This window comes from Colossoma macropomum, unplaced genomic scaffold (assembly GCF_904425465.1).
Source record: "Colossoma macropomum unplaced genomic scaffold, Colossoma_macropomum, whole genome shotgun sequence".
NCBI lineage: Eukaryota > Metazoa > Chordata > Actinopteri > Characiformes > Serrasalmidae > Colossoma > Colossoma macropomum.
In genome coordinates, this window is record NW_023494808.1 from 5380025 (window position 1) to 5399420 (window position 19396).

Below are 19396 nucleotides of genomic sequence, written 5' to 3' on the forward strand. Positions count from 1 at the left end.
CTGCGTTTACGTTCATTTCTTATGGGAGGAGGTGACTTGTAGTGAGACCAAACGAATTGAGATTCCCAAATTTATTTATTCAAATTGAATTTTTACCATTTTTCTTCCCAGTTTAGTGCCGATTCCATCCGCCAGTCTGGTCTCCCCATCACACGATGCTACCCAGCTGGGAGGGTGAAGGCTGGCACCTTCCACCAACTGCTGCTAATGCAACAGCAACCTCAACACATTTGGAGGAGAACACTAACTGCCAATTAACATCAGCTGTTAAGACGGACGTACAAGTTGGCTGGCATCATGCTGAGTGATGCCAGGAGAGGGAGGACCACCCCACCCACTCACCCACTCAGAGAAACCGAGGCCACTTATGATCTCATGGACTCCCGGACACTGATGGCTGGGGCATCGCTAACAGTTGCGCCGCTCCAGAGCAGATGGCGAAAGTCCCCATTCACACCAGACAGAACAACCATAAAATGCAATTTCAGGCTGTTTTGGAGCTCCCTCAGTTGGGAATGGTTCTATTTCTATATAGAAATGGTTCTTTGCGTGGTGAAATGGTTCTTCAGATTGATGGAGAATATGTTGTGCTTGGTTCTATATAGAACTTTTTCGAAAATGGTTCTATGTGGCACCAAAAAGTGTGCTTTTATTGTTGTGATGCCAAGCTTGCAACAACAGAAGTTTTTTCGTGCTATATAGAACCGTATACAACACATTCTCTGTCAATCTGAAGAACAATTTCACCATGCGAAGAACCATTTAAGCATGAAAAGGAACCCTTAAAGAACCATCGTCTTGAAAATTGTGTTCAATTAAACGGAGAAAGACATATTAATAAAAAAAAAAACAGGTCAGTTTGATCCCTGGTGATGCAATAACCATCCGTGGTCAGGAGTCCAAGATCGCACAGTTGTCCTCGATCTCTCTGAGTGGGTAGGATGGCTCCCCTGTCTACCCCCATCACTCAGCGTGATGCTGGCCAGCACAGGCATCTGTTAGCTAACAGAACTGGTGGTAAGCGTTTTCCTCCACTGATGTTGCATTAGTGGCCATTCGAAAAGATGCGGTGGTGCTTCACAGGACTCGGAGTAAAAATAAACAAGTCCATTACCTTTTGACTAGCTAAAGCATAGCTAGCAGTGGAATGGCCACTAGGGGGCCTGCCTAAAGAGTCTACCATGCGTCCTGGGTGATCTGATCATAACTGGACAGCGCCAAGTACAATGTGTCTTAAAGACGTACTGTGAACCGATCACTCAGGCCACTTTCGGAGGTGGTTATGGGCACACTACATTTGTAGTGTGAATACTAAACCATCCTGATGTGGCCTTGACAGCAACGAAAGAACATTCGATCAACAGCTGTGTAGCTTCTTTCTTCCTCTCCCTAAATAGTTTAATAAATTGCAATGTCTTTACTGCTATACATCAAGGAACACAATGAAAACAAGTGTCCGACTTTATTGTGTTATCCTTCACAAACAAGCTGAGATGTAATTCTTGCTTTCTTTGTCAAATAAACTAAACCAGAGGTCAGCAACCCATGTGTTAAGAAGAGCCAATTTAGTCCTTTCAGCAAAAACAAACCAATCTTGGGAGCCACATTTTATGTCCCTTTTATTATCTTGGCTATAAATCTGTCTCAGTATGTGCTGATGTACTAGTATAGACTAAAAACACAATATAAATAAAAACACAGACTTTCTTTGCTCTGCTTTAAGCTTTAGCTCAGCTATAGCTTCTTTTTTCACATCTCCAGCAGGAAACTTTTCCAAAAATAGAACAGTTTCTTGTGAGATGTCTCTCGATGTTTGACTTTTTACCAGGCTGAAGTACTTCAAGAAAGACTTCCACCTTAAATGGTGCCTGAACTGCCAGAATGTAACTGCTGCACCACTTAAGGTGGAACAGAAAAATTCGAACAAGAAGCTGGCGAATGAGAAACTGACTTTTCATCCTCGCGACCTTCTATTGTTTGTCAGTTTCTCGTTGCAGATTAAAGGAAACCAGCTGGAGTGATTATAAATGCTAATAAGTCCATTTGTCTCCAAATTATTGATGTTTGTCTTAAATCTCTCTCTTTGCCTTTTCGTTAGCTACTAGCTAGGTGAGACTGTTGTTATGGTGACCAGCAGTCCGTGCTGATCTTCAGGGTTAAAGGGTGAATTAGCAGTTCTACATTAGAGCTTTATTTTACTGTAAAGGAGGATTATTTTATTTTTACCTACAGATCTAATTCTGCTGTGGAGCAGCAACAGGGCAGTACAAGAGCCGGAGCATGTAGCTACTTATCTGGGTAGTTAGTGTGCATTCCAGTATATTTGATTATTGTAGTTCTATTTTATTTTTTATTTATTTTGTACTGGCATGGTAGTGTGTGTGGTGCTGGTATGAGTGTGTCAGACATAGTGGTGTTGCTGGGGTTTTTACACAGTATCACTGTTAGGTTGAGAGTGGACTGTCCACCCAACAATATTCAGACAAGAGTGGCATTGCACGAGGATGATCAGGCTATAAATACCTGTGGGGCGTGCGACAGGATTCATAGATTGAGAAAAGGTGGTACAGTGCAGTGAATGTCTCGTTCGATGTGTGGAAAATGGGTTGCAAAGTAGATATTAATGATTGGCAAAAAGGAAAGATTGCATTCGGGTGTGTCAAAGGCCATAATGTGAAGGAAGGAGCTGAATTTGCAGGTGTATAAGGGCGTATGGTCATACGGGTCGACTAGCAGTGGCAAAAATCCTAGTCTACAGGAAATTTTTGTCAGAATTGTTCCTGAAAGACGAAACTGACAGACAGGGACCGCTGGCGTGTTTCATGGCTTGGGAATAAAAATTGCTTTGCTTCCAGGCAAGAATTGCTTCTAGAAGTCAACACAGGTTCTTCACAACCAATTTCTGAAAGAATTCTCCGTAGGGAACCATATACCATGAACATATGGAGCAGAGTGGCGCACAAGATGCCTTTACTCACTTCTGCTCACAAAGTTGCTGGTTACAGTGGATGAAGAGACACAAAAACTGGACTGTTCATGACTGGAAACATGTTATCTGGTCTGATGAATCTTGTTTCTGCCTGTATGTGAATGATGCTCGGCGTCACGTTCATCATAGACCTTTGGAAGCCTTTAGTGAGGACTGCATGCAGGTGTGGTTCAAGAGGCTCTGTGATGTTCTGGGGTGTTTTAATTATGCAGAAATGGGTCTTTTGGTTGAGGTAACAGTAAATTTGAAACACAGTGCCCACATTGAGCTGCTGGACAACCAGGTTTTGCATTTTGCTTATCATCTTACCAAGGAACATAACATTCCTATTCCTGGATTTCAAGATGACAATTCTCGCGTTTCACAGAGCTGCAAATGTGACTGATTGGCATGATGATCTTTCACGAGCATTCACACATCTGGACTGTCCTGCAAAATCCCCAGATTTGAATCCTCTTGAAAATCTGTGGGACTGCCTGGAACAATGAGTGAGACAACAGGGAGGGCACCACGAAATCTGGCTGAACTGCACAATTCTTTGATGCAAGAGTGACTGAACATTGATGTTGCCTACATCCAGAAACTTGTCCAGTCCAGGCCAAATCGAATCACAGCTGTTATTCGTGCTTGTGGAGGTATTACAAGCTATTAGGTACAGTCATAGGTGGCTAATTTTTGTCCAGTGAGCTTATTTACTTATTAATTAAAAATACCCAAGTCAATTTCCTTTTCACTAGCTAAATCATGGCTAAAAGTGGAATGGCCACTAAGGGATCTGCATAAAAAGGCTAACATGCGGCTTGGTTGATCTGAACGTTGGTGGACAGCGCTAAGTACAGCTGTGAATGGGGTCCAGTGTGTCTTTGAGGTGGTTAGGGACCACATTAAATATTTACTCTCTCAGAAAAAAAAGGTAGTAAACTGTCTCTGGGGCAGTACCTGTCTTGTCCCTGGGTTGGTACCCTCAAGGGTCCATCTCAGTACCTTTAGTCAGGGAACATAACTGTACCATAATCCACTGAAATGATATGTTCTAAGCTGTACTGACTCCACACACCCCGTCTCGTCTCCAGGCTTTTATTTTACTGTTCTGTTTTAAAACATTCGGTTATGAAAAGGTACAAATACGAACTTTTCACGTGGAAAAACTTATTTAAGGTTCACAATCAGACCTTAAAACCACTGTTGTACCTTTGAGGGAAACATTTACACTGTTTGTACCTTGATGAACAAAAAATTACCTGCAGAGAGCCTTTATTTCTAACAGTGTAGTATGAACATTAAACCATCCCAATGCAGCCCTGACAGCAACGAAGGAGCGTCTGATCAGCAGCTGCTTAGCTTGGAAAAAAAAAGTCACAGGCTGTGTTCAGATTCGACCTGAAATTGAGGCCTCTGATCAACAGATTAGCTAAAACTGCACACTAGTAAGGTGGAACTATAAGAGAGGGGTTTCTAAAAAAGTGGCCAGGGACGCCACAGTGTCCCTGACTGTCTCCGCAAGCTTGTAAATAAATCTTTATTCTTACTAATTGGAGAGGGACAGCGTGTACATGTGTGGACATTAATCTGGAGAACGTAATGTGATTCAGCAGAGCTGAGGGCCTGAACTTTTGGCCTGAGACACAGAGAGAGTGAGAGAGAAAGAGAGAGAGAGAGATGGAGAAACAAAACTGAGACTATAACTAATGCAAAAGTTTGTGCACCCTTGAACAAAGTACTGTTACACTGCAAAAATGATATTTTGTCAAGTAAAATAATTTTAAATCTAGTCAATACATTTAATATTTTTCCTGTTGAGATTGTTGTAAGCTAATTTTAAGATTATTGAACTAGTTTCCAAACATGTTTTACTTATTTTAAGTGATTTTATTAGGTAAAATTATCTCAGTTTATGTGGTAAGAAATGTGCTTGAAACAAGCTAAATTGTCTTCCAGCATAGTGATAAAATCACTTAAAACAAGTAAAAATGTCTAGAAATGAGCTAGATAATCTTATAATAAGTGCACAACCATCTCAAAATAAGATACATTATATATATATCAACTAGAATTAAGATCATTTCACTTGACAAGATACTATTTTTTGCAGTGTAGAAAAGACAGCTTGGTCATCAGTCCATCATCAATCTTACAAGAAATATTTTGAGAGGACCTTATATACATTGAGAACTGTGGGGGGATGAAGGAAGGGGATATGAAAGGAGATGTAGGGGGTAGAGATAAGGGGGTTTGCCGTCACCATAAGGTCATGAGATGAAGGGTCATCTCAATACAAAGGAGTGAGTTGACAAGGTGAGAGTGTGACAGTTATCACTTCTCTGTAAAGGTCAGGTGATGATTATCACTTTTCTGCAACAAAAAAGAACATATAAGGGAAAATAACAGATGATAAGAATTTCGTCGCTGTTCAAAAAAAACATCTCCATTTTTATCGATTCTTAGGTTATTACATCATTTAAACGCTCCAGCTGTCCTTCACATTGCTTTAGAATTTCATGATGATTGGACCAATAGAAAAGCTCCAAATTCACTTGGAATAAAACACTTTTTACATTGACTTACATTAAAAGTTAAGAAGGTTTTTTCCTTCTCCTGTAAAGTTATTATTTTGGAGATACTTGTTTTTCATTGGACAGTGACGATATTTTCTCTCAGTACATATTTTGTTGATTTTTGAAGTTTTTCTGTTTTCGTTTTAGGAATTTTCACCCACTCTTCCTCACAGATTGCTTTTAGATCATCTTGGGGCGTCTTGCACGCACAGCATGCTAAGATCTACCCACGGTTTTTTAATTACGTTGAAGTCAGACAACTGAGGGCCATTTCTAAAGCTTCAGCATATCGTCGCTGTCCAAAGAAAACCATGTGTCTCCATTTTTGGCCATTTTCATTTTTCTACATCATTTCAACACACCAGCTGTCCTTTACATCGTACAGTTCAATTTCATGATGAATGGACCAATAGAAATGCTCTAAAATCACTTGGAATTAAATTTCTTTACATTGACTTACACTGAAAGCAAGAGTATTTTTGCCCTCTCTTGTAAAGTTACTATTTTAAAGATCCTTTTTTTTTTGGACAGTGATGATATGCTTCTTGAAGTAGTTCATGGTGGATTTTGCAAAAATCAGGGGCGCTTGAACACAAAGATTGAATTAGAGTGCATACACAGTGTGATGTTATTGCATTGCACAGCATTATCTCTCAATCTCTGTTTGTTTATGCTGATGTGAACTTTGATTGGATATTTTAATTAAATATCAAAATATCTGATCAGACTGTCTGGCAAGAGAATTAAAACAAAGAAAAATGTCTTGGGGGCCCCTTTCATAAAACATGCTTGCATTTCATTCAAATGCAGCTGTGGTATTAGGAGTAAACAGTGTGTTTTTCTCTTAAAAATGTTGTTGAGTAAAGGAAGTATTCAGTGTGGTTTACTCTGCCGTAAACATGCCACGGAGGCTGTCATACGCGGTTATGACTGATAAATCCAGTAATATCACCATGTCATATTACCATTATCATTATTTATCATGTCATATATCATAAGACATGATGTGACGTAAGCTGTCACGACAACAAACATTATGTCATCTGTCATTACAACTGCCAATAATGGTAAAATGACACTGTTATATTGCCGAAAATAATCTGTTATGCCAACTCATAACAACATCCGCCATTACGTGTTTTGGCATGTTTATGTCAGTGTTATGTTGCAGGAATGTCTATAATATTGCACTGTAAGGTACGATAGAAACCTTACAAAATAATACTTAAATCCAGGCTTATTACATACTAAGTCTTATTATTTCAGTAACTACAGGGACTTCAGTGTAAACTGGTTGAGCTATTATTAGGTTATAGAAGTGTATAATAAAACTGGCCATTTAAATGGTTAAATGTAGTAAAGAAATTCAATCAACTTCAGTATTCTTGGTAACACTTTATTTGAAGAGTACAATTTAGATGCTTTGTAGATGTAGATAGATGTAGATTTAACCTACCTTTAACTTACATTGAACAAAAACACAGCCTAAATCTTCCATTCTAAAGAAATCGAGTCAGAATTGTTCACAGTGGTGATAGGAACCAGACGTCCACCTCTAAAAGCTCCCTCACAGAAAGTTACTACATGAAATGGTTATGAATTAAGTTTTAAGTTTTATGATAGGTTTGAGAAGATTTTGGCCTTAAAATCTATTTGTGGTGGAGGTATACATGACATGCAGGGCGTTGTGAGGCAAAACAGTCCCCAAAGAAAATTTATTATTTCAGATTTTTCACTATTTTGCCATCATCAGCATTCCATATAAAAGTCAGAAGGCTCGTGTAGGTTCACTGGTGGTTTTGATAGTAAATAAAATGGCTATATTTGTGTTGTAGTCATGGTGACCCCTGGTTCCAATCACCACCACTGTAAAGAATCACATCTCATTGATTTGTGCAGACATTTGGAAAATATTTGAACACAAAACTTACTCCTATTCCTCACTCTGGTCTAAATACTAACCCTAACTTAGTTTCAATGGACAGTCTGCCAATAATATTAACACTAATAGATAATCTACAGGGGCTACAGTGCACTGTCCAGATAAAATGAGCCTCTTCACTGTGTACGTGTGCTAATATGGGGTTATAACATGCCACTGACTACTGTTATGCAGGCCTTTTATGAGTGTGTGTGTTCCTGAGGGTCTCTGAGAGTAATGATGGCAGACAGAATTGGGTCAGCCCTCATCAATCTGCCCAAAAACACACAGTGACACACACTCAAATCACACACTTCCTCACACAAGCTCTTACGGCCTGGTGTATTCTCTCTTTTTCCCCGTAGCGTCGTCTGAACCGAGAGGGAAACTGAGTGGCTGACTCCGCCCACTCCACCTGGCCCTGCCCTTTTCCTACCTGCCACCATGGCACTGTCACTATGGCTACTGTGGATGTTTGCTGCCTCGCTTAGCAACATCGCCCCCTCTGAACAAGGTAGGTACTGCAGTGGAAAATTCATCTGGGTTTTATAAACTGACTGTGTGAATCCTGTTTCGTACATGTTCTTGTATCTGGGAATTTGACGCTAATTAAATGGGAAAGGATTAGGTATACAAGCAAGGAGGAGTCATAATCCCGACATAGCAATTTACCTGCTGTAGACCTGCAGGGCCCAGGAAATCGGCGGAAGGGCTCATATGAACAGAAGCCAGTATATTCCTGGAAAATACAAAGATGTCTAGATTATGGTCGACAAAGTGGATGTTTTTTTGCAGTTCGATTTTTTTGGTTTAGTTTTGCGGGTGGAAATATCACAGTGTATTTTGTATATAATTCTAGAGAATTTGATATAATTCTAAAGCTGAGATGGCTGGCAGAATAAAACATCTGTGTTTTTACGGGCGAGTAAAATACATATTGCTACTCTCAGAACAAAACTTCGTATCTCCATCTTTTGGCATAATTTGAAAATGCCTGTTGCCCTTTACATTGTGTGTAAATTTCATGATGAGTGGAATAGAAATGGCCCAAAATCACTTGGAAAAACGTCTGGTTCCATTGACTTACATTAAAAGTAAAGTAGGTTTTTTCCTTCTCCTGTAAAGTTATTATTTCAGAGATATAAGGTTTTGTTCTGACAGCAGCGACATATGGATGACAAAAAACTACTCAAACTCAACAGAAGTAAGACTGAACTATTCCTCATAAGTTCTAAATCTACACTTTCAAAAACTAATATTTGTTTGCTCCCCATTGCTGGAGCCATCGTACATGTTTCCACACAGGTTAAGAGCCCTGGTGTTATTTTAGACAGTGCCTTTATCTTCTCCAGTCATATTATCAATGTTTCCCAGAGTGCCTTTTTCTACCTGTGAAACATCTCCAGACTACGCCATTTTAACACAGCACCCCACGGAGGTCTTAGTCAATGCTTTGGTCACATTACACATTGACTGCTGTATTGCGATCCTGGTAGGCATCCCTAACAAACTTAACTACCAACTTCAGCTTATTCAGAACTCTGCAGCACGTTCTAAATACACTGACCATGTTACACTTCTGCTGATTCAACTACACTGGCTCCCTGTGTCACAACAGATTAATTCCAAAATCTTATTACTAACATTTAAAACTCTTCATAACATTTTCCCCTGCCCACCTCACAGATCTTCTGCAGCCCTACACTCCCTGCCCGCTGTCTACGGTCTTCTTTACTAGGTTTACAGGCACTTCCAGCCATTAACTTTAGCACCATGGGTACCAGAGCCTTCTCCTATGCTGCTCCTAAACTTCCCCCTCACATTTGCATATTGTACGGAGCCCCTGAAGGGAACATGGTGTTTTTTTTTAGGTAAAAGGAACATGGTGTATTTTTTTCTTAAGGTAAATATCTGGTGCGCACCAGATACTATCAGGTGAGCACCAGATACTATGTGGTGAGCACCAGATACTATGTGGTGAGCACCTGATACTATCAGGTGAGCACCAGATACTATGTGGTGAGCACCCGATACATTCAGGTGAGCACCCGATACATTCAGGTGAGCACCAGATACTATGTGGTGAGCACCAAATACTATCAGGTGAGCACCAGATACTATGGTGAGAAAAAAAGTGTGTGTGTGTGTGTGTGTGTGTGTGTGTGTGTGCATCTGTATATCCATAAACTGTCAGTGTTCATTGGGCTCCATAGTATCATGACTTCACAGACCACTACTCTGTACACCGGCTGTGCTTGTTATCCTTTGTCATTCCATCATGGAAGAAGACATTCATGACTTTTTAGTGTCGACAGGTGGCACAAGAACAAATAAAGTCGACTTAAAGATGATAACGTAAGCTTATTTGTTCAGACAGCTATAAAAACCTTAATAATTTACCAATTTGTCCCTTTCAAAGAGATATAGCTAAATGTAGGCTGCCTTTGCTATATACAGTTAGCTAGCTAACCTAGCTAGCTCTAAGGCTTGCATTGTTCTCTACGAAATGCATGTTTTTGCATTAAAACTATACACACCTGCGACAAAAATGAGCCAGTGGGCAAAATGTCTTCAAGTTTAAGTGACATAGAGAACTTTTGCTCCTCGCAAAATGGATAAACGATTCCGTTGGCTGGGTTACTCTCCATTTTGGAAAAGTGAAAGGAGCACAGACAGTTTCACCACCTCATTCGGCAGCTGGAACTTTTTACATAGTTTATAGCTAACTGTATATAGCAAAGGCAGCCTACATTTAGCTATATCTCTTTGAAAGGGACAAATAGGTAAATTATTAAGGTTTTTATAGCTGTCTGAACAAATAAACTTACCTTATCATCTTTAAGTAGCTTTATTTGTTCTTGTGCCACCTGTTGCCAGTGAACACCGACACTGTTTATGCATATAGGCATTTTTTTTTTCTTACCACATAGTATCTGGTGCTCACTTGATAGTATCTGGTGCTCACCTGATAGTATCTGGTGCTCACGTGATAGTATCCGGTGCGCACCAGATTTTTACCTAAAAAAAAAAAATACACCACGTCCCTTTCACCTAAAAAAAAAAATACACCACGTCCCCTCAGGGGACGCTCCATAATATTGGACTCGAATACAAAATTAAAAAAATGACCTTGTTAAACTTGTTTACTAATTTTAATAGATACTTATTTTATTTTACAGCACTAATGTTATAGATGTTTTGTATTTGCATATTATATGTATATGCCTTATTACTGACTTTATATGATGTAAGGTGAGCTTGAGTGTCACGAAAGGCACCACTAAATAAGGACTTAAAACTCCACAGCAACAAAGTTCTCAAATTCAACCTTAAAGAGGCTTTTTTTGCCATGCAAAGTGTTTAAATTCGACTATTGTGTGCATTAAATATTGATTTTCAATTTTAGACCACAAAGACTGTTTGCACCAGAAAGAACTGTTCACAATACATAAAAACCTAAAAAGTGTGATTTTAATTTAATGCATAATTTCACAAGAAGAAACAAAACTTGACAGTCAGACAAGCTGTATTAGATTTGCATGACATTCTCATGCAGGAAGCATGAGTTCATTAACTCTATTATCATCACCTTTGTAAATGAAACCTGCAAACGTAAAGAAGCTTTTAAAAGCTTGAAGTAATGCTACATAATGTTAAGGTTCCGCACAGACAAGCCAAGAACCATTTAGGAATCTTTGTGAGTAGGTTGCGAGGCCAAATGGGCTCTACTTGGGCTTTTCCAGGAAGCACAGGCAGAGATTTTCAGACCTTCAGTAGTCAGGATAATTATACAGTAGGCAAACCTAAAATCAGGCCCCAGGTAACAAGAATGAAGGTCAGACTTACACCGCCAAATCCAGAGAAACAGGAAACCAGCCAAAGCTTAGAATCGCTCCACACAAGAGAAATATAAGACTTCGCAAAAGACTCATCAGGGCAAAGTTTTCCTGATAGAACATTTTTTGTGTCCTTATTGATAGAAATCAGCTTTATTTGGGCTCCTGAGTGGAGCATCTGTCTAAACGCTGGTGATGCCACAGCCATCTGTAGCCAGGGGGGCAAGAGAGCATATGTGTCTTCTCTTTTCTCTGTCTGGCTGGGTAGGATGGTCCTCCCTCTCCCCCACCACTTTTTTTTTGTGTGTGTTTTGCTCGAACTCCCTTCAGAAAGGCTTTTTCGCATGGCTGTATTAAATCATAGTGTTGACAAACCATTTCGGTTTGATTATTGTGACCACAGCAACACTAATTTTCAATTTTAGACGTCAAGAACTGTTTGCTGGTTTGAAAGAACAGTTCAAAATACGTAAACACTAAAAAAGTGTAATTTTAATTTAAAGGCAGGCGTCTGTTGGCTGGTGTAACAGAATCAGTGTTCTCCTCCAAGCATGTTTATCCATCCAGTGATGTTGCGTTAGCAGCAGTTTGAAAAGATGCACTGGTGTTTCTCATATCTCGGAGGAGGAAATGCTAGCCTTCACCCTTTCAGCCTGGTGGCATCACGTGATGGTGGACCTAGCTAGCACGTAGGAGTACTGGATAAGACTAAAGGATTCAGCCCTCTATGCATGCATTGGTGTTTCCTTTAGTTTTTTAAGCATTGTGCAGAAGTCTACATGAAGGATTTCTGTTGGATTCTTGTCCCATTTCAAGGTCATTAAGGCAGTGAAAGCGCAGCACGATCTGATTGCACTGAATTTTGCAATGTTAGCATTGGTTATAATTGATTATTACAATATTCATTATTGACTAATAAGTATTGACTCATTTTTTGGACTAAATCAAATTATATACAAAGCACAAAATTATCATAAAAATGGTTTTCTCTGACTGGATGTGCTGCAAGTACAGACTTTAGATAGATAGATAGATAGATAGATAGATAGATAGATAGATAGATAGATAGATAGATACTTTATTGATCCCGAAATTTAGCAAAATTTAGAAAATTTATTTCTGTTTTCTGGGTAAACAGAAATCGGTAGCACTTTACTGTGGGCTACTGTTCATAAGGCTACATGACATTTACTCAATCATGTTGTGACTACTGACATAACTCTGATGTAAAGGCTACTTTAGCTATCTTTGATCAAAACTGGCAAAAGTACCCTTTATATCGCGTGACACCTTTTGAAATAACCATTTATAAACATTTATGTAGTTACGTCAGTTGTTATGACAAGCTTATGTAGGTGATATGTAGCCTTATGAACAGCACCCTACAGTAAAGTGTTACCCAGATATCTAAGTAACCTCTCTTTGAAGCAAAAATAAATAAATAAAATAAATTACAAAAGCATATTTCACTATTGTACATCATAAAATTAAAGAAATACTAATAGCTACTTTTTCTATTAATATGTATAATTTTATCTTCAATACAGTATTGCAAACATGAGGAAATATAGATTTAATTCTGTAAAAAGCTGATGGGGATTTGTTGTGACACTCGCCATTACAGCTGCAGAAATTTTACCATGCATCTACGCATTTTACGCTCAGTGAGCCATTTTAACCATTTTTACAGGCTGATAGTTCAGGATAGAGTAGTTTCTGAGGTCACACTAATGTTATAAAATACAGCTCGTTGTGCAGCCGTAGTGTACATGGTAGCACGGATCACCTTGATGTCTGCCTGTTCTGGTTTGTCTGGAGGAGGGATTGTGTCAGGGGGCTAGTCCACACCTGCAGAGCATCTCTGTGGCCTTTGTCAAAGGGGGGCACTTTTTCACAGGGGATGGTACAACAGGTAAATATTATGCTAGGGGAGGCTCTGCTTTGCAGCCAGAGGTGAGTGGAGGAAAGAAAGAGTCCAGGGATTGCTGGGTCTTACAGGTGATGAAGAGTCATGCCTAGGGATGTAGAGAGAGAGAGAGAGAGAGAAAGAGCATGGCCTGATGATTCCTACAGGTGATGTGAAGCTGAGTATTGTGGTGTGGCATCCCAAGGTTGCTTCTTGTGTACTAAGGAAATAAAGTAGTAGACTGTCACTGGTACAGTACCCATGTAGTCACTGGGGTGGTACCCTCAAGGGTACGTCTTCAGTACCTTTAGGTAGGGAACGTAATGATACCTTGTTCCATAGAAATTTGAATTTTTTAAGTTTTCACACACACTGTCTTGTCTCCAGGCCTTTTATTTTGATGTTCTGTTTTAAAACTTTAGAATAAATATGTATCTTTCCTCTGAGGAGAACTCATTTAGGCTACACAGTAGAACCTTAAACCTGTCACTGTGCCTTTGAAGGTACATTTACACTGTTTGTACCTTGATGACCAGAAAATGTTCCTGCGTAGTATGTTTTTTTCTGGCTGTGTACAGATCTGTACATATTTGATTCATATTACCTAAATATTTAACTGTTACTTTGTCAGGTTCTGCCATAATTTTGATGGGTTACCTAATAATATAATTAATGGCATATTAGGTTACATGATAAATTACATTTACATTTGTTTTATATTCTGTATTGACACATGAAAATCTGTACAAAATAGAGATATATAGCAAATGTAAATGTAATTCATTGTGCAAATTCATTCATTTAAATTCTGTATCGACACATTTGAATCTGTATTTTGTACATTTTTCTGTTTATTTCAAAGTCAAGAAACAAGGCAAAGACATAAGATGTTTTTTCTTGTCCCAAAACAACAGTAAAAAAAAAATCTGCATACCTTTTTTGAATAGATGAAGCCCATCGCGGATATAATGGAGGATGATTGGTGGGTAATGGGCTAGATCAGGGGTCGGCAACCCATATATTAAGAAGAGCCATTTGTTCCTTTCAACAAAAATCAAACCACCTTGGGAGCCACAACAATTCTTGTCCATTTAATTGAAGTAACGTTTTATCATCTTGGCTGTAAATATATCTCAGTATGTGATAATGTTCTACTATAGACTAAAAATAAAAAAGGGCAGATTTACTTTGCTCTGCTTTAAGCTTTAGATATAGATATAACTGCTTTTATCACATCTCTGGCAGGAAACTTTTCCTTCGTGACTTTTTAGTGTTTGACAGTTTCTCATTGCAGATTAAACGTATCAGGAAACCAGCTGGAGTGATTATGAATGTAAATCAGTCCATTCGTCTCCAAATTATCAATGTTCGTCTCTCTCTTTGCCGTTTCGTTAGCTACTAGCTAGGCGAGACTGTTGTCTGTGTTGCTATGGTGACCAGCAGTCTGCGCTGATCTTCAGGGTTAAAGGGTGAATTAGCAGTTCTACATTAACTCCAGAGTTTAAGACCATTTATTGTTAAACTGTGTTAAACGATCAGCAGAGCTTTATTTTACTGCAAAGGAGGATTATTTTATTTTTACCTGCAAATCTAATTCTGCTGTGGAGCAACAGGGCAGTAAAAGTGCTGCATGCTGGTCCAGAGCTGCATATTCCTGACCCCTGCACTAGATGGACAATAAGCCCTTAAAATCTCAGGCTTATTACATATTAAAGCTTATTATTCAGCAACTTTTACAACCTCAGACAGTGGAGGTTGTTGAAATTTGTGTGGGTTATCATGTGGGTTCCTGATCATCACCTTTAGAGGAGATATATATCCTCAGAGTTGAAGCAAAGGCTTCAGTGTTGTCCAGGAGTTGTTCCTTCACGTATTGCTCACACTTAAAAAACAACGGTTGGACAAATGGATCCAAAAAAAGGAGTTCTTGGGAGCGAGGAGTACTTTTGATTCCACATTTCAGTGGATATGAATGAGATGTGTGAAGAACTGTTTCAAAGTTTAAAGACCCGCCACATAATGTAATAGTTACACAGCAGTTGACACAGTTAGAAATAAAGGTTCTGTTCAGGTACATTTTTCATTCATCAAGGTACAAACAATGTACATGTTCCCTCAAAGGTACAACAGTGGTTTCAAAGTCCGATTGTGAACCTTAAATAAGTTTTTTCAGGTGAAAAGTTTGTACTTGTATCTTTTCATAACCGAATGTTTTAAAACAGAACAGTAAAATAAAAGCCTGGAGACGAGACGGGGTGTGTGGAGTCAGTACAGCTTAGAACATATCATTTCAGTGGATTATGGTTCAGTTATGTTCCCTGACTAAAGGTACTGAGATGGACCCTTGAGGGTCCCACCCCAGTGACAAGAGGGGTACTGCCCCAGTGACAGTTTAGTGCCTTTTTTCTGAGAATGCACAAGCCAAGGACCAATAGCTGTTCTATGAAGGTCCTCCCTCTTTTGTTGCTCCATTTCCTTTCAGCTTTGCCATCTAAGCTTGCAGGCATTGGTTGTCCTTTTTCCCTTTGCATTTAAGAGATTTGGCAGATGCCCTTAACCAAAGCAACATACAATTTAATCGTGTTGCAGATGTAGGCGAATGAATGTATTAGGCGTCTTGCCCAAGGACTCTTATTGTTCTTATAGCATGTTGTGCTTTCCCAGGCTTGAAATGGAATCCCATCAGCCTTTTGAAGGACAGCAGCCTTATCTACTATGGTACACCAACCAACAACCTCTTGTAGCTCTTGTAGGGTTACTCTGAGCTCGTTAATGGTCTGGCTCTTCCTCTTTAGCTGCCGGACCTCCTCTCAGATCTGTGTGCTTTTTAAAATCAGCCAAGTCCAGCTCCAGCAGTGCCAGCCTCTCTCTCCTCTGTTTGTGAGAGGACAACACTGTGGTGTGCAATCAGGGCATTGCCTCTAGGCCTTCTTCCTCATTGTCTGTATCTCATTGTGCCTCTGCCTTCAAAAGAACTTAGGCTGATTTCATTGCCCTGAATTAAAGGAATAGAAAAGAAACTGTTATCTAATAAATGGACAGAAGTCACCTGAATTATGTCCCTACTTTTGTCTACATTTACTTTAACAGTATATCGCACAGTGTCAGAAACCACAGATCATGTCTACTAGAGATTGCCTAACAACTCCACACAATTTGATGCAAGTGTGTGGTGGTTTGGGAGAACAATTAGCACCATTCTAATTGGTGGATTACAGGCTTTCATTACTCGTTAGCTACATTAGCCTAATAGCTCCAGTGCAAAACGTTTTGGCTGAGTGAAAATAGTATGCATGTGATTTTTGTAATCAGTCCTTTAATAATACTCGACTGTAGAGACGAGGCTGTCAGCGTCCAGATTTCCATTCTCACATACAACAATCCTGTCGAATGGCGTCTTTGAAGAAACATCTGCTGTGTCTACAGATTGCAGATTTCCTCGCAGACTGGCGCAGAATGTTGGAAAAATGGGGTTATTTGTGATCGTCTTGCCATAACGATGGATAAAACCTGCGAAGAGTCTATCGGGGTTTTCTTTGTGTGTTTTTTTTTTCCCTTTGTCTGAGAGCTCTTGCACTTTAGCTGGAAACTCCATCTCCCTGCAGTGCGCTGGTCTGGTTTCCATGGCAACCTGTGGGAATATGGCTGCAGGCACCTCAGAAGCTAGCTCGAGTGGGTTGCGAACTTATTTTATCCTTTTGCTTTTGCGAGCGTCTAAATTTTCATTGTGCTTTTCGGCTTCAAGGCCTACCTTGTAGGACGTCCAGCGTTTCATGTTTTTTTCCTTTCAGTCGTTCCCCACTGAAGTCTGGGGGTGTTTTAGCTGGCTAAGCTTTCCTGTGCGTTCGGTAGCCGCCCTCTTTACCTCTCTCTCTCTCTAACTCAGGTCTGAGCAGGGCGGCCATGCCGTTTGGTCTGATGCGAAGAGAGCTAGCGTGTGAAGGCTACCCCATAGAACTCCGCTGCCCAGGAAGCGATGTGATCATGATCGAGACGGCCAACTATGGCCGAACGGATGACAAGATCTGCGACGCAGACCCCTTTCAGATGGAGAATGTCCAGTGTTACCAACCAGATGCCTTCAAGATCATGTCTCACAGGTGGGTGTATGTGTATATCGTCACTGTCCAAGGAAAAATAAGTATCTCCAAAATGGTAGCTTTACAGGAGAAGGCAAAAACATGCTTTACTTTTAGAGTAAGTCAATGTGAAGAGAATCTAAGTAGTTTTAGAGCATCGCTATTGGTCCATTCATCATGAAATTTTCCCACAATGTGAAGGACAACTTTGTTCAAATGATGCAGAAAACTAAAAATCATACATGTTTTTCTTTGGACAGCAACGATTCATGCTGTATCTGTGCATCTGCGTTCATAGGTAATACACCCACGGTAACGTCACCAAACCAGTCAGACGCTCGCGGTAAAACAAAGTATGAGGCTTTATTGTGAGGGGCCTTGGCAAAACCCGAAGCCGAAAAACAGGCTGTGGTCAAATCCAGAGAGAACATAACACAACCAGGCAACCAGATCCAAAGGGCAGAGACAAAAAGACAAAGTCAAAAAATCTTAGGCAGGTAAACAATCACAAAAGGGCAATCAGAAGAAAACACTCAGTAGCTCTCATGGGAAGAAGCAATACCTTGCAAAGATTCTACTCTAAAAGCCCGGGCTTTACACTAAATCTAACAAGACACCAAATTAGTACTTGGGTGAATGTAAGCGATGATTGGAGCGCTAAGCCTCAAAACCAGAGGGATGCGTGACACCCACACAGTGTACACTTGAAGTAGTTAGCAAAAACAATCCAGTTTAGTTATGACATGACAGGTTACCAGTTGCTATAAAGTCCCAAAGAACTTGTGTAAATAATGAAGGTCTAATATTAAAATTGACCAGCTAAGTTTTAAAATGAAAAGAATCAGACCTCAGCTAAATCCACTGATTTAGCCAGTCTGTAAACTGTCTGGGCGTGGCCTAGTATTTAAATGAGCACTCTTGATTAAGTCCAACACTCCCAGACTGGGAGTGCTACGCCACTGAACCTGTATCATAAATACAGAGAAATATATTGAAACAGACTCTACGTATATGGTGTTGTAGTCTCCACTGCGTCCCACAGCTCACTGAAATCGCTATCCTGTTTTTCTGCATCGATGTCTTCAAGAAAGCACAGTTCTTATTTATATTTATGGTATTTGGAGAAGGCAGAGGTGCTACCCACCACACTAGACCAACCACACTGCTTTATTTACCTCACTGCTGGTTGTACATCCTGGGAAAACACATACACGCATTGTTAGCATGAGTAGTTGAACAACAAATGCACGAATGAATGACAGATGAGGTAGTTTGCCAGCTTGGTTATGCTGAATGGGTTAGCTTTCGCTTGATTGTTAGCTTTTTCGCCAGCAATCCATTCTGAGAATTTGGTGATGGCTGCTTTAACTCATTGAAATCTGCCGCCAGAGGAGTCACGGCACATGCATGTCCACATTGGCCAGAGGGAAACATATCAGTGTGTATAACCAGAGCTTTCTGTATGCTGCTCTTTTTCTATAACTGTATATAATATGCATTCAGCTTCCTTTAGTGTTGGATTCAATGTGATTTTTGCTGAGTGACCTGGTGAGTTAATTTAGAGCACAGTTCTGATCCATAGGTGCTTATTATTCTTCTGTTAAATCAGATTAAACAATAAAATTCAACTGATGTGTGGCTTATATTCCTATCACTGTTTTTGCTCAGAAAGCTAGTTTGTAATCCAACTAAATAAAAAATATATAATTTTTTATCTGTAGTGTATTAGATTATGTTCTTTGCATATGAAGCTAATGTAGCAAAAGCACTGGAATATTGCATGGTCAATGGAGAAGAGGAAGAAGTGGAAAAGTAGGCATGATTCTTTGCTGGCATTGAAACCTCAACATTATGCAGCATCTTTAAAGTTAAATAATTTTAACAAAAACTGAGTTGTGTGCTACTTTCTCATTAGGCTGAATGAATAACTGGCTCTAAATGTAGGTATTGTGATATAAACTGAGTCTGTTCTACAGTTTCTCATTAGGCTGAATGAATAACTGACTCTAAATGTAGGTATTGTGATATAAACTGAGTTTGTTCTACAGTTTCTCATTAGGCTAAATGAATAACTGACTCTAAATGTAGGTATTGTGATATAAACTGAGTC

The 19396-nt window shown here is 39.6% G+C and overlaps 1 protein-coding gene across 1 annotated transcript in view; it reads left to right on the plus strand.

Moving 5' to 3' along the window:
• LOC118798141 (adhesion G protein-coupled receptor L1-like) overlaps window positions 1–19396 on the plus strand; it is a 99099-nt gene that overhangs the window by 22140 nt on the left and 57563 nt on the right. The window contains exons 2-3 of the mRNA XM_036557493.1: window positions 7831–7979; window positions 17094–17307. Coding sequence (XP_036413386.1) covers window positions 7910–7979; window positions 17094–17307 — 284 coding nt within the window. The 5' untranslated portion in view covers window positions 7831–7909. The remainder of the gene's footprint in view (window positions 1–7830; window positions 7980–17093; window positions 17308–19396) is intronic.